Source organism: Rhipicephalus sanguineus, chromosome 11 (genome assembly GCF_013339695.2).
Source record: "Rhipicephalus sanguineus isolate Rsan-2018 chromosome 11, BIME_Rsan_1.4, whole genome shotgun sequence".
Classification (NCBI taxonomy): Eukaryota; Metazoa; Arthropoda; class Arachnida; order Ixodida; family Ixodidae; genus Rhipicephalus; species Rhipicephalus sanguineus.
Genome location: NC_051186.1, coordinates 24,703,004 through 24,719,142, shown reverse-complemented (window position 1 = coordinate 24,719,142; position 16,139 = coordinate 24,703,004). Strand labels below are relative to the sequence as shown.

Sequence of the window (16,139 nt, the reverse complement as noted above, 5' to 3'; positions counted from 1 at the left end):
AAAAAAAAAGCATATAGGGTCAATAGCAAGGGCAACAAAGTTTTTCGCAGGTTTTTTTTTTTGTGCTTGCTTGTTACCTTTGAGGTTTCCCAAACAAGCAGACACGAAGGCATGCATCTTGCATGCAATAAAAGGACACTAAAGTGAAAAATTATATTGTTTGTACTGGTAATGTGGTATCCACAATGTTAGAAATACCACTCTTGCCGTGAGAACTCTCTTGGTAAGTCAGAAAATGCATAAAAAGAAAACACAGGTGGCAGTGCCCCCTTCCATTCTCATCCAACTCACTGTAATGGAAATTTTGTCCCTGCGGCCTGCATAATTCTTAGTTAAAAATGGATAATGTCTTCCAAGAGAGCCCGAGACTTCACATTGCAAGGTTCAAGAAATATTGCTGAGCCAGATGCGGCCAAACACGAAAAGAAGAGTGATGCTCATGAATGACGAACCTATGATGGCAAAATTAACAATAGAGTTCTCAAAGAATAATTTACCAGTCTAAACTCGATTCGGTGTTTCACTGTAGTGTCCGTTTGACAACAGCAATGGAGCGACAGGGGTAAAAATCCAACGGTCATGCAGCAATGGCAAGCAAGGCATACCACGCATACTCACATGCAGGGCCAACGACACCACCACCACCACCACCACCACCGAACTTGAAACACAAGCTCTGAACATTACCCTGGCTCCTTGGCCTGGAACCAGAGACCCCTTCACCTTCCGGCCTCACCCTCTGGTACTGCAAGCACAAGAAACAAAGAATGGAAGGACCAGAAATGAGATTTCCTTAAAAGAAACATTCTAGGCAAGTGATAAGCTAAACTAATGCACATTAGTGTCATATTTACTTGTGTAAGGGCCTCACAACTTTTTTTTTTCGCGATTTTGACAAGGTGCTACGTGGGACCGGTCCATGCAGTCCAATTGTTCCGACTACGAGTATGAGTATGTTGTAATGCACCATATCCTTTCATGATTGCACACCTATGCTCACAATGAATTTATCCATGCAGGCTGCGCAATTCACTACTTGTCTTTGCCAGCACTGCCACTGCTCTGTTCAGCAGCAAATTCTCAAGGAGTCAGCTTCCATGCCAGCCATGGTATTTGAAGATCTGTGTTACACGTATAAAAAAAGAAGAAGCTCTTAACTTACATGTAATTTGTCACTTGAAATAGATATAGTTACTTGGAATATGTCCATTGGAATTTCTATTTCTGGCTTTTTTGTTCTCGGTTGAATTTCGTTACTTTCAGTTACTTTCTGTTAGCATTCCTGTTTTGCCTACGAGTATGTTTGCACAATATGGTATTGACTCTTCAACACACACATTCTTTACCAATTCTGAAAACAGCTTCTTGGTGTGCACAGTTGCATTTCTTGTAATGATGGGAGAGCTGCTTTGAAGAACTACAACTTTCGCCCTCTGCTTGCTTTGCTGTAAATGTTGAGCAGCTAGTGTGTCATGACTCGACCGTTCCACTGATAAATGCTTTGGCTGAAGTAAAACTTCTGCCTACAGAAAGCGGGGAAAGTTTTCAATGTGTACTGCCATAGAAATGCTTGCTGACCTGCTCCGCACTGGACGGGTGATTGTACGAAGACACACCAAACACTTCGTCAATCCTACGACGAGCCTCCTCCACGTCTGGGTCCATGCGGTCCGTCTCGACGGTGTACGTGCCGGTCTCGCTCCGATCGTCGGCGGGAGACAACACCTGCTCCAAGCCCGAACTTGGCTCGATGCGCGCCGCCGCCGACGAGGCACTCTTGATGGGACCCGGCAGAGGTGCCCGTGCAGGCCCATCGTTCAGCATCCTCTGGATCAAGTAAGAGGCCGAGTCGCTTAGACGCTGGTCATCCTGCCGCCTCCCTTGGCGGCTGGGCTCGACGTCTGAGCTCCACCCTCCTCCTCCGCCGCTCCTGTTGCGGACCTCCGCACCGCTCCACCGCCGTTTTGCCAAGTCGGAAGCATTAGTGGGACTAGTGGGCGTCCTACGACCGCCTGCGCTCACGGTAGACGACGGCTCGCCGGGCTTGGACACTGGCGAGGCTCGACTCTTGGACGGCGTTCGCTCCGACTCGGGTTTCGGGGGCGCAAACTTTCGTATGCTGTCCTTGAGGGCCAGCGGCCTGCCTCCGGTCGCGTCGTTGTCGAAGTGGATCGTGAAGGCCATAGCTGTGGAGCCAGACGCCTGCGTCTGGGAGGCAGGAGTGTCTGGACAAGGCGACTGTTCGTCCTTCGAGGCTGTAGACTTTGTTCCACAGCCTCCAGGAGATGACTCATCATCTGCAGACAGAAGAGAATGACAGAGGTTATTACTTGCCTTTTGAGAAAGCATCACAGTGATAATCTGCTTGTTTATCATAAATTCAAACAGCAAGCAGACTGAATGATACGGTAGAAACAGTAATTACATTTTTTTATTATTCATTCAAAAATTACCTTGCGCTGCCCACGGGGATTACAGAGTTGGATATAGAAAACTTGTCTACAATATTCTGTAATTGAATCTATGATCGAACTACAGTCTGTTTGGTGTAAGGTACATCTTGACAAGAGATCAGTGATAGTCGGCGTCCTACATCGAACTCCAGGTTGAGCTCCTGACCTCTTATCTGGCCTGAATGAGTCTTTACGTGAGCAGAGCATCTTTTCTGCAGACCTATTGCTCACGGGTGACTTCAACGCTCTTCATATATCATGGCCATCATTTAACTCCGACTGGCCACGAGGTCGAGGATGCTTCTAGAGCTGTTGCAGTCGACTTGCCTTAAACGGATAGCAGAGCAACCTACTAGAGGTAAAGCTCTACCAGACAGTCTTTCTAAGCTAACACCTTGTGGATGACGGTTTTAAAAGCAAAGTCACTGAAGGGATTTCGGATCGCACAGCAGTTTTGGTTCGTATTCCTCTTCCGATAAAAAAGCCACCCATTCCGTACCCCTCATTTTCAAACTTTGATCGCGCAGATGATGCTTCTGTTATTGACACTTTACCTTAGTGAAAATTTTGATAATTTTGTGCAGTTGAGCGCTGGTAATGAGGTCAATGATTTAGTTTCTTTTTTCGAAAATCTCATTCTCTCATGTGTTCATCGCTTTGTGCCTGTTAAAACCAAGAAAAAAAAATCTATATAAACCATGGATGACGAGAGATATTTTACCCTTACCACGACGTTTGTGTAGGATACAACACTCAAAGCAGAGTGGAGATCCCGCTAAAACTTCTCTGTTTAACCAAGTCAAAGCGGAACTTCAAGTTAAACATAAATCAGTCAAAGAATTTTATTTCAAAGTACCATTACCTCAGCTTCTTAAAACAATCCTAAAAAATTTTGGCAATCTATCTTACCTTGTGCTACTAATAATATAGTATGTTTTTGTAGTTAATGAGACGCCTACAAATAACTCCAACAAAATCGCATCTGCATTTATCTGGTTTTGCTCAAGATAACCTCGAACTCCCTCCTTTTCTGAGTAGCAAAGCAACAGCAATTAGTGACCTCTGTGTATCCCATGGTGGTGTTCTCAATTTAGTGGTAAAACTTGATATTAAGAAGTCCTGTGGTCCTGACAATATTTGCAATGCTTTTCTTCTTCGTTACTCCCTTTGGACTAGTCACTATCTTACAGTCATTTTTAACAAATCTTTAGAAGCCGCGTATGTTCTTTCCACATGGCGACGTGCTAAAATTCTACCGTTGCACGAATCAGGTAACAAATACTAGATGTGAACAAACTATCAGCCAATTTCTCTAACTTCTTACTCCTGTAAACTATTCGAACACATAATTTATAAACATATTATGGATTAATTAATACTTCTTTTTGGGCAAGTTGGTTCACTGTAGATAAAGAGAGTAACAGTGCGAACACACACCCACAAGAGAAATGACACGGACAAACAAGCACTGAACACACAGCACTTGTGTGTCCGTGTCATCTCTCTTGTGGGTGTGTGTTCGTGCTGTTACTCTCTTTATCTATATTATGGATTACCTAGAAACCAATAACATGCTAAGTGGTTGCCAGCACGATTTTCGTGGCGTTAGTCGAATTCACGCATGACAGTGGTGAAGTACTAGACCTTGGTGAACAGGTTGACGCAATTTTTATAGATCTGCCCAAAGCTTTTGACACTGTCGTACACCATAAACTACTATTTAATTTCGGCCTCATTCTAAATAATTCAATTCCAAAGTCGTAGACTGGATTGCCAGTTTTCTGTCAGATTGTTCCCAATATGTACACTACAATGCTTCGAACTCCCTTGTTGCTAATGTTTGCTGTGGCATGCCACAGGGTGCAGTCCTTGGACCTCTTCTCTTCCTACCTTACATTAAAGGGGCCCTGCAACACCTTTTTGAGTTATATTAGAATAGTCTCATTATTGACGTACGACTCTTCACGAGTCATATGCCGCAAAAATTTTTCGAATCCGTCAAGTCTAAGTGCTGTTACCAAATTATAGAAATCACGTTCCGCAGCTTTCTCCCTCTGCTCGACGCCGCCAGCGCGCGGAAAGCTGCGCGAGGCGTGGAGGGAGGGAGAGCGGAGGTGCGAGGACGTGCCCAAGAGTTACGTCAGCGCCGGCGGAATTTTTTTCTTCATTTTTTTTCTCTCTGGCGTCTGGGCGCAACCACGTGGTCTGTGGCGCCACTTCCGATCGGCTTGCCTGGTCCTCGTCGAGCGGAGCGCATCGCACCGTGTATCGCGCGTGCTTGAAAACTGCGAGTCGGTTTGGTAATGTTGGGTGTGCACCTCGAACTGCCGTAGTGTTTTCATCGCTCTGCCAACCATGGACACAAACCTGCGTGCGCGTTTGGAATGAATGACAGCTGAGATGGGTTTCGACCCACACTCCGATACACCGCCTCGTCGCACTGCTCGCGCTTGAATCGTATTAACACGGCAAAGCTGCGTGCACGCTTCTCCCAGAGGCAATACTGGATTGACAGCATTTAAGCCGGAGGGTGGGCACTTCGATGCTGTTTGCTCTTCGAATGCGGGCGCACAGCTAGTGCGGGCTGACAACAAAGAACTAAAGACTAGAAGAAAGGATCGTGAGGCATCGGGCCGGCACGGACCCATCCCCCGGCTGTCTGCAGCTACCGTGAATGCGAGTCTGCTTGGTAGCTGTGTCGCGGTTTCTCGGGAACGTGAGACTACGGGGAGGATACGCCGAGGTACGGCTCGATGATATACTGAACAGACAGCGAACGGGACTCTCGCCATACAGCGAACGCAGGTATCCTAAACGAGCCGGCGCCAGCATTGTTATCGGAGAAATGCTGCACCCCTGCCTTGTTCGGTCGTGAGAACGTGCCGACGATGCAGTTTCCAGCTGACGAGGCAACACTCGAACGGCTGCCACTCTCAACGGCAACTGGCGATGGTCAAAAGCACAGAAATATTCACGATTTCGGCACTGCGCATGGTGAAGAAAACGCAACCACGCAACTACGAGCAGACGAGCTGTCGATGAGACCGGAAGTACTAATATTAATGTTTGTTCGGTGTTTTAACAGCATAACACAATATAAACATACATATTATCTACTTATTGAACTCAAAATTAACAACAAAGGTAATAATGAGGGTGTTATCGTGATTATAACATCAGCCAATGATGGAACTGCCGACAATCGCGTCATATATTGCGGACTAATACATCATTTGTCGAGAGAAGAGGGAGCGATTTTCAGCTGACTTTGAGAATGTATTGTAAATTCCAGGCCGCGCGCTTCGCTATATAATATTTGGCTCGCGTGTTCTCGGGAGCCTCAACTACCGCTTGGCAGCGCTTTTTGACCCTGCTCAAAAAGTGTTGCAGGGCCCCTTTAATGACCTGCCACAAAACATAACCAATAACATGCGTCTATATGACAATGACTGTGTTCTCCATCACACTGGTAACTCTACTGAAGACCATACCATTCTTAATGACGCATTTTCACACTTTTGCTCAAGGCACAATGCCTGGTAGATGAGTATAAACTTCACCAAAACTGGCTTCAATGACATTCACTAGGTATTTAGCTCCATCAGTTTTCTTCTCATTCCATAACTCTTCTTTACTTAAAGTATCAGAGTATAAGTATCTAGGACTTCTATTTACGGACAATCTATCTCTGAGCAAGCATATTGAAATAATATGTACTAAATCATTAAAGAAACTGGGTTATCTTCAACGCACCCTTCGGGTAGTCCCTCAAGAAACCAAACTATTCACATACAAAACACTAATCCGCCCAGTACTTGAATCTGCCTCTACAGTTTGGAACCCATTTCGTAAAAATAATATTAACAAGATTGAGTCTGTACAAAAAAAAGCTGTTCGTTTTATCTATTGTTACGATAGGAACTTTTCACCCTCTTCTCATCTCTCTAATCTCAAATGAACCACTTTGGCAACACGTCACCACAACGAAAGCTTAGATTTCTCGCACGCCTTAATTAACTCCCCACGCTGTACCCGCTTGAATCAATACTTTAAGTTTGCTCAACTTTCTTGTACTCTTAGCTCACATAATCTTAATCATTTGCCACTTAAATCTAGAACTGATTCGTACAAATATAGCTACTTTCAGTCAACAATTGAACGTTGGAATGCATTGCCCGGATTTGTTTGCGCTTTGCCAATAACCAATTTTCTGCCTGCAATTGACATGTGATGTTGTCGCCACTCCTACAATAGCCTATGATGGGCTGCAGTATGTAAAAAATAAAAAAGATAAAAATAAAATAAAATTAATAATTCGTCACTGTGAAAGCGTGCTTGCTTTTCAGGCAGCTTCTTCCATTCAGCTGCGCACTTTGGAAAAATGAACCACCAAAACGGACACGTCCTGGGTGGCATTCACATGTTTTTAAGGTAGGATCAATGTGCTTGGAAATATAAGGCATCTTTTAGGTAAATCTTTTTACTCATTGCAGTTCGTTGTCCACGATGTTACATGTAATCCAGGAAAATCTGTAGAAATTGCACAACATCCTTTGCCCTGCGATGTTTGGTGCGCATCTGAAAAGTGCGACGTGAAGAAGAGAAAGAAGACAACACAGTGCACGCACAGTGCTTGATAAAAGATGGCATTGAAGAATGTCGAGCACGACAATACAAAATAAAAGAAAAATGATCCAATGAGAAAACACCACGGAGCTCCCAGGGGCCAATCACTGGGGAACACTGGATTCCAAGAGTGACAAATCAGGAGAAGACAAGTGGACAGGGTGGAGGAAAAAAAATTGGTGAAGCTTGCACTAAGCACTAAGCCACACAAGCCTTGAAACAGTGAAACTGGATGATTCTAAAGACAAATCTGGTTGCTTCTAGGTTGTTTCTAGGCCCTAGCTAGGTGATGAGGGTTGTTTCTAAGTTGCTTCTAGGTCGTTGCTAGGCTTCAGCTAGGTGATGCTAGGCTTTTTCTACGTTGATTCTCAGAGCAGAGAGGTCCGAGTTAAACTACACACAGTCACAGACACGACACAGATGTCCAAACTCCAGAGACAGAAACTCGCGCTGAAACCGAGCGTTCACACCTCTCATACAGTCACAGAAATAACATGGATGTCCAACCAAAAACGAACTCTCGCTGAAACCAAGCATTCGTACCTCTCATAGATCTACAGGCATGTCGTCGTTGGCATAGGCCTTCCATTGCTTCAGGGTCTTGTCGCAGCCGCCGTTGCCTTCCCCTAGTGCTGGGCGAACTGTTGCCTTTTTCTTAGAGGACCAGTGGCGAGTAGTGGGATTTACCCAATTTCTGTGGCACATACCCGTTTATTAATCGTCACACAGCACACATAGTACGGCAGCTTAAACAGCTTCACTGTTAAAAGCCCGACACACTGAAGGCCAAGGAGAGTTCCAGGAAACGAGGCGAGTAGAAGGTCATCACAGGACCATGTGCTGAAGACGGTAGTCGGGTTGCGGACCCGAGCCACCAGGACTTCACCCGCCCAGGGCCTCCTGCCATCGCGTTTCCGTGCGAGAAAACCGCAGTGGTTCGCGAACTCCACTCGAGACCTGTGGACACTGATGCCCCCAGGCAGAGCAGAGCAGTCTGGTTACGGGCCCGAGCTTTGAGCACATCTACCTGGCCAGGATGCCGCTGCTATCCGAGCATGCCGCCCAGCAACCAGCGTTTTCTTGTTGCAGCCAAGAAGCCCATGTCCCCTTCACAAGCCAGAGCTACTGCATTCCAGCGAACCACAACGTCGATCAGCTCATCAACAATTTGGCGAGACTGACGCTCATTCTTGCACGACTCCACCACTCATCCATGCCGGACTATTTTTCATGCATTAATTGCCCAACTCTCATGATGTTTTGTTATAGGTGTTTTTTGTCTTGCACACTGAATTTTTCATCAAGTGTTTAGTTTTATGTGGTTATTTTTCTGTTAGTTTATATTAAAAGCTTCGTGTGTTGTTTGTAACAAACAGTTTTGTCCCTGATCGCGCTCTCCGAGGCTCTGCTGCACAGAGCTATCTACAATTATAAAGAACCTGCATCACAGCCCTCTTTTTTTTTTATGCTTCAGTTGCAATATAATTAAGCCTAAATAAGGCAAGCTTCAGGGAAGAAATCGATACATCAAGCATTTTAAAATAAGCCACAATGCAGGCATATTTGAGGAATGATGTGCAACTAAGTGCCAGAGAGATAGAGAACTTGTCCTAATACAGTAGAACCCCGCTGATACGTTTTTGAAGGGACCGTAGGAAATAAACGTAAGAGACGGGAAACGTAAGAGCCGAAAAACAGGAAAAACGGCAAAATATTTAGTGGTACAGAATTTTATTTCAATTCTTACGAGCAGCACGAAAATTGGCGCGCTCAGCCACGATCTAGTCGATGGATAGAAACGCGGAGCTTACGACGGCCTCATCCACAGAAATATAATCAACGTATGTGATTTTTTTAAAACCAACAGCTGTAGGCATGAAAGAACTAAGCACACGCAATCACGACCGGCGCGGCGAGTCCGACCACGAACCGCACGCACGACCGTGCAAGCTCCAACCAGCTCGAACTCCTCCCGCTCTCCGACAAATAACGATGATGATGAGTCTACGCCAACGCGATGGCAGAAGTGAATGCCAATCTCGAAGGCCTTGCTTTTGCAAGCAGTTACGTCATACACGCCATGTTTGTGCAATGCAAATCTCAAAGGCTATGCTTTTGTCAATAGTAAATGCCAATCTCGAAGGCCTTGCTTTCGCGAGCAGTTACGTCATAGACGCCATCTTTGCAATTTGAATCTCGAAGGCCATGCTTTTGTTTGCATCACTTGAAAGATTCTGTTGCTTGCGCCTCTCATGCGGCTAATATTACGGTCAAACGAGGCCAAGCTGCGTGAAAATGCACCATGGCGGCTCTCTTTGGTAGTCACTCGGTCGGCTCCGAGCGCACTTCGCGACGTATCATACGGGAACGGTCCGACAGTTACGACGTAACAGCGGGGTTCCCAATACATTGTATCCTATGGGAGCTATGCCGGGACCGGCGGAAAACGACGTAACAGCCGGGAAAACGCAGCAGTGAGGAACGTAACAGCGGGGTTCTACTGTATATAGTTGAAACTCAATTTAATGAAGTGATGATGACATGACGAGTACTTTGTTGGAGTCGAACTTGTTTGGGGCAGGGCTAAGGAACACACTGACAAAGACACATAGCAGATGCCACGGGCGCTGACTTACAACTGAACTTTATTGCCTTTTCCTGTGCATTTATATGTGCCATAATCGCTCGTTGTGACAGCCATTGCAGTCCTGAGGAACCGATATTCAGGCCGCCCCGCTTGATCAAGTCAGTGGCTCCACCCACAATGGGACCGGAAGTCAAAGTTCCGCCGCGATGTCGTGGGCCCTCTGGAGTTGAATGTGAAGACTGCTGCTCTTCGGGGATTCCTCCCATTGCTTCCTCGTGATGGGCGCAGAGGCATTAAGGGCTGGGCACAGCCAGAGCACGTGATCCAAAGAACATGAGTCATGGCCGCATTTGGGGCACAACTTTAAATGGTCGGGGTCTATTCTATTAAGGGACTGAGGAGTGGGATACGAACGGGTTTGCAGAAGTCTGAGTGTGCTAGCCTGAGGCTTGTTCAATTTGGGGTGGGGGGGGGGGGGGGGGAATTTTTTACCTGGCCACACGGTGGTGGGAAACAATTTCGTGAGAAGTACATAACGGACCTTTATAGATGTCGACCTCGTTACGAGCATGGATATCTGCAACAGCATGGCACGTGAAATCGCGCACTATCTGGTGAGCCTGCTCACTAGGGTTACATCCGAGCGGGTTAACTGAGCTGTCTAGATGGGCTGGGAACCACGTTATGCAGTACCTACCTTCACTGCTCTCCCGGGTTTGTTGAAGTGCTTTGGTCACAATACTGTTTGTCTGTTCAGACACAACGGTGTTGGAGAAAGATCTAACTGCCGTGCATGAGTCCATGAAGACAATAGTGGGATCTATTGTGCTGTAAAAAGCCAGAGCTACTGCCGCTTCCTCCACCACATTAACCAGGTTGCCTCCTGTGTCAACGACCGAAACAGCGAACTTATCCCCAACGTGATGTCTGGCAGCATCGACAAAGAGGGCCTGTAGTTTGTGCTGATTGATCTTTTTAAGGATGGCCTTGGCTCTCACGAATCTTCTACCCTCGTTGTGCACTGGGTGGATGTTTCGTGGAACGGGGTCAACCATGATGAGAGTTCTGATTTTTTGGGACAAGCTAACCTTTGTCCTTGTTTATGTCTAGGCTGAATACCCGCTTCTGCTAAAAGCTTGATCCTTGGCTTAGTGGATGAAAGTCGTTATTTGAGCCGCTGTGTGAGCTTTAGCTCATCAATAGTGTTGTAGAGTCCTAGCTCCAGCAGCTTCTCGGTGCTCGTGGACTGCGGATGGCCGAGCTCGCGCTTGAGGCCGGTTCTGATTAGGGAATAGAGTTTGACTCTTTCCGCCTTAGCCCAGGTAACGTATGGTGCGATGCAAATAACATGACTAAGAAAGAATGCCTGGTAAGCTCTGAGCAGATTGTCCTCTTTCAGACCACTTCTTCGACTTGAAACGCAGGCTACAAGTCTTAGGACATTACTGGCCTGTCCAGTGAGCCTGTTGAGGGCTTTCAAGTTACAGCCCCTGGCATCAATGAGGAAACCTAGAATCTTTACCGAGTACCTCCTCGGTATGGGCTGTCCATTCTTAGCTCGAATTTCTATCAGCAGAGTTTCCAGCGACGTAAGGTTTTGGACCCCTTGTCTAGACGGCCGGTATAATAGTAGCTCTGATTTATCAGGGGAGACTTCAAGGCCCGTGTTTGAAAGAAAGTCCTTCTGTAGCCTCCAACGCGCTTCGTAACGAGTGTTCGAGCATGGCTATAGAGCCGCCCAGTGCCCAGATCATGATGTTGTTCGCATAAATGGCGTGACCGACGTTCGGAATTGCAACAAGGCGAGTGGAGAGCTTGTGCATGGCGATATTGAATAAAAGCGGGGAGAGCACAGAACCCTGTGGGGTGCCACAGTTGCCTAGCTAGTAGGGACCTCCGGAGACCGTGCCTAGCCCAAGGTGTGCCTTGCAATCCGCGAGAGGATTTGGTGTAGTCATGAAAATGCTGACCCAGCTTAAAAGAGGAAATCTCAGTTAGGATGAGTCTATGCGTGATCCTGTCGAATGCCTTGGATGGTCCAGAGTGAGGATTCCCCTCACGTCGCGAGTCATGTTACCAAAGATGGCTTTCTTAAGCAGAAGCATAGCGTCCTGTGTGGCGCAGCTTGCGCAAGGCAGCGGCTTTGTGTGAAACAGACTTGTTAGATAAAAATAATAAAAGGAGCACGCGTTGCATTGCCCCACTCTGAGAAAGCATCGTCCCGATGCTTGTAAGAGAACGTGGAAGGGGGAAAAAACGTGCATGCACAAATAAGCTACAATGATAAAGGAAAAAAAAAATAGAGTCCAAAGGTTCGCTAATGCAAATAAAATGGCTTAAGACACACGGCATGGACGACTTCAGGTCGTGCATGGAGCCGTTGATAGTTCGTGATGCCATCCGGGATGACCTCGTAGTCTAGAGCGCTGAGTCGTCAAAGCACCTTGTATGGCCCAAAGTATCGCCGAAGAAGTTTTTCACCAAGTCCACGTCGGTGCATCAGCGTCCAAACCCACACTCGGTCACCGGGTTGGTATTCCATGAGACGTTGTCGAATATTATAGTGACAGCTGTCGACTCTCTGTTGGTTCTTGATGCGCAGGCGGGCGAGCTGTAGGGCTTCTTTGGCGCATTGAAAATAAATGGCAACGTCGAGACTGTCTCGACGTCGCGCGTGGCAATATGTTCAGTAAGCCTGTTATGTATCACATGCTCCGCAACTTTGTCGATGCATGATGCAAGGGAGATGGGCCACAGGTTGGTAATATGTGGGGGCTTGCCTGGTTTAGGTACAAGTACAACTTTTGCAGTACGCCATCCTACCGGTGCCTGCCCAGTTGTCTCATTGATTTCGGCCGTGACTATCTCGACTGCCCTATCGTCTAGGTTTCTGAGAAGTTTGTTCGTGACTCCATCGGGTCCCGGGGCTGATCTGCCATTTAGATTGAAGAGAACATGTATGATCTCCGATATGGTGAATGGTTCGTCTAGATCAGGTGCCACGAGTCCCACATAGTTTACATGCTCTGAGCGATCCCCATATTTGGTGAGTGGGAGATAGGTATTTGCTAAGTTGTTAGCTGATTCACTCTTAGTGAAACCGACTGCGATTTCCATTTTTATGAGCCTATCCGTTGCGAGGCTAAGGATGCTCTTAGACTCTTGGTCATTAAGAAGACTTCAAAAAGGGTTCCATTTACTACCTCTGCGCATATGCCCGTCCGTTTCAGTACACGTCTCATCCCATTGCTGACGTTCAAATCATTTCGTCACATGGGGAAGTTCGTAAAATCGAGAAAAATTTTTCCATCCTTCGGAACGCAGCGACATCCAAAAGCTACTGTGGCATTGTGTTTGCTACTAATGCGCGCTTGCGCGTGTGAACAGTCCATGAGGGTGGTCCTGACATGGAGTCTCCCATGTCTGGGTAATACATGCCAGGAAGACAGCCACCTGAAGCTATGACAGGCTGCCAATATTCAAAAATGGGGAGAACGAATGCGGTGATTGCACGAGCAGGCCGAGTAAGAAGGTTAAAGGGACACTAAAGGCAAATAACAATTTATGTTAGAGTGAAAGCCCAATGTATGACAACTTCTAAAACGGCAATATTATCAACAGCAGTGCCCTACTTACCGAGAAATTAGGCTAAATGTATCACATGACGAGCGCCACGAGTGGGACATTTTCGAAGTGATCCCGATGACGTAGGGAAGTCGGCCTACAATAAATCACTAGTAATCAAACTAGCAGCAGTAAAAAAAGAACATTCCGAGCATCAAAAGACGTAATAAAATGCTGTTTGTTCGTTTCCGCTTGATTCATGGAAAACAAAACCTCCGTGGCGTTGCCATGGGGAACGGCGCGCGTGGTTCAAAGGTTCCGTTTTCGACGAGCTGTGCCTCGCCCGTCTCAGTGGTAGTTTCGGGATCGCGTACTGCCGTGCGTGTTTTGCGCGCTCGTGAAGGTCGCTCTGACAGAAAGTTCGACAAAATGCCGCATGCGTGTGATATTGCCGGATGCCCGAATGGTGCACAACGCCAGTGCTGCAGCAAGGAAACCGGTGTGTCTTTTCACTTGGTGCCGCGGAATGAACCCTTACGCTCGAAGTGGCTTAGTGTCATGCCATTGCGCCAGTGTGCTAAACAGTCAAAACCTCTGCGTGTGTGCTCGCTGCACCTTCATACTGAGGATTACGAGACCAACCGCAACTTGGTGACAGCTTTGAATGTGCCCATCCGAGCAAGTCTTTGCCGCAGCGCCGTTGTTGCTACTGTGGGTCCCGCTACTTCCGCTCGGCTGCTACTAGTGTCGGCGGCCGCGCAGTAAAAGCGGGCAACGTTGGGCATGGCAGCAGTGACGTATGAGAGTCGTATTTTCAGGCGGGAGATTTGAAGCGCGCTAACGCGATGCGGACCACTAAAAACGTGATTTTATTTCAAAATAAGCACTTCCTTGGCACAAAAGCAGCGCTACGAGGTTTCTGGACCGCTATTTCAACAATCAACGTCGACTTAATATTTGCCTTTAGTGTCCCTTTAAGAAGAGACGATCAGTCCCACCTGTTGCATAAATCATGAAATAATGAGAACAACCACCATGGTGTTCCTCAGGGAGAATTCACAGTGACAATAAAACACCCCTGCCTCTAGCACTATCTGCCAACCCACTTGTACGAAAACAAAACAAAAATGAAAAAAAAAGAACAGGAAAGGTGGCAAAGGATAGAAGTGTATAAAAAAGCATTTTTTTTAGTCTGCAGGGTCATTTCACATCGAGGTATGTGTTCAAAACTTTCAAAGCTTATTTTCTCAAAATGACTTTTTTGGCTGGTGAGGCTGCTTAGTCTAGAGATATCTCTGGAGCCGTTGATCCGATTTCCATCAGTTTTTTTTTCTTATGTACCTGAATTAATTTCTCAGAGAAAGACAAAGCTGTTTTTCAATATACTGTGTCTGTAATTTCTAATAATTAATCAGAACTTCATTTATGAAAGCCTAATCAGCAACACTAGATTCAGTGCTCTGTTAAACATTTTCAGCCAAGAAATCTAATGGTACATTCGGCTAGGCGCCACCGCGCTTCGACTCTGATTGCAACAATGTGGAGCCCGCTCTTGATTCGAGCCAGATAATGCATATTCAAGCCGAACATGCAGCTGCTCGCCAGAGCAATCGGAGGCCGGAAGGACACACGTCACCACGTCTACTGTTGCAAAACAGATAAGGTGCAGGAGTCACGTGATCAGATCTCTGTCGCGCTCCGATGTCAAAGTGGGAGCGTGGTGTCCTGAAAGAAGCAGTGGAACGTATTCAGAGTGCTCGATTTCCACCAGCCGAACGTGACGCACGTCGCCAGAGTGCTCTGGAGCGCACAAAAACGACCAGTTGAATGTGTCATAGAGAAAGGGCTGTCTTACCCTGAGGTACCCATCCAGGAATCATCATAGCAGATTTTACAGTGCTAGCACATTTTCTGAATTCTTCAGACCCCGACTGAGAGACCCATGTGGACTACTCTGATACACGGCTCTAACTTGGGAACCAGTACACACATAACTGCATCAAACTTTGTGGTTCTTCAAATTCTTTTGCTATGAGTCTATCCTGAAAATTTTCTTCAAAGGACCCTGAAACGGTTTTGACGATTTTGTACGAACACATTGGGCCGATAAAGCAAGTCCTAAGGATAATTTACAGACCGATTTAAGCTCTGTGCGTAAACTGTGTAATTTATTACAACGTTTTAAAGCTGCGAATCGCCACCGATCACCACGGCTCAGCCAAACGCGTTTTCAAACCGGCCACTTCCAATGCACGTCGTCTTGGAAGCACGACGTCACGCAGGCGGCTGATCTCATTGGATATGTCTAATCTACGTCACTGAACCCCAGTCCACGTCACTGAACCTCCTGTGGGCAACGAGCGTCGTCTGCCTGTGTTACAACGTGCTCTGTGTTGACGTGAGCTGAGCGACAGTGTTTATCTCGAGATTTCTTTTCTTGGACACAATGAATTGCCCTAGCCGTGTTGTGTACCACATATCTAGCAAGTGGTGACTTGTTAAGCTGCGACAGCATGCAATGTTTGTGAGGCATCAAGCGAGCGGAATCCCTTCAGCTCGTCGCTGCAATGAGCGTCGCGCTCTCGCTATCTGTTCAACGCCACGATTCACGTGTCTGCGGCTGTAACTTCACCCCTGAAGACACAACCACGTTGCTCGAGTTTACGCTTATCGGTGATCGTTCTCGAATTCTTCTTGTTTGTCTGCATGCTTTTACAGGTTCATCTTAAAAACACAGCGCTTATTTAGACATGGACAGACGAAACATCGAACGAGGACGGGCTGTCGGCAGGTTGTTGCCGTACAGCAGCGAACATCACCTGTACAGCGTACAGCGAACGAGGACAGGTTGTCGCCGTACAGCAGAATAAAATAAGACCTGCTGGTGGTGTGGCGGCACCTGTCGGAGC

General features: G+C 46.8%; 1 protein-coding gene across 5 annotated transcripts in view; it reads right to left on the bottom strand.

Annotated features, from left to right (window-relative positions):
• LOC119373244 (serine/arginine repetitive matrix protein 2) overlaps positions 1-16,139 on the bottom strand; it is a 49,178-nt gene that overhangs the window by 15,507 nt on the left and 17,532 nt on the right. For 3 of the 5 annotated variants that reach the window (XM_037643259.2, XM_037643260.2, XM_037643263.2), the window contains exons 8-9: positions 1,579-2,297; positions 619-745 (exon numbers count right to left, since the gene is read on the bottom strand). In XM_037643259.2, coding sequence (XP_037499187.1) covers positions 619-745; positions 1,579-2,297 — 846 coding nt within the window. The remainder of the gene's footprint in view (positions 1-618; positions 746-1,578; positions 2,298-16,139) is intronic. The other 2 variants (XM_037643266.2, XM_037643267.2) reach the window with 1 other exon arrangement.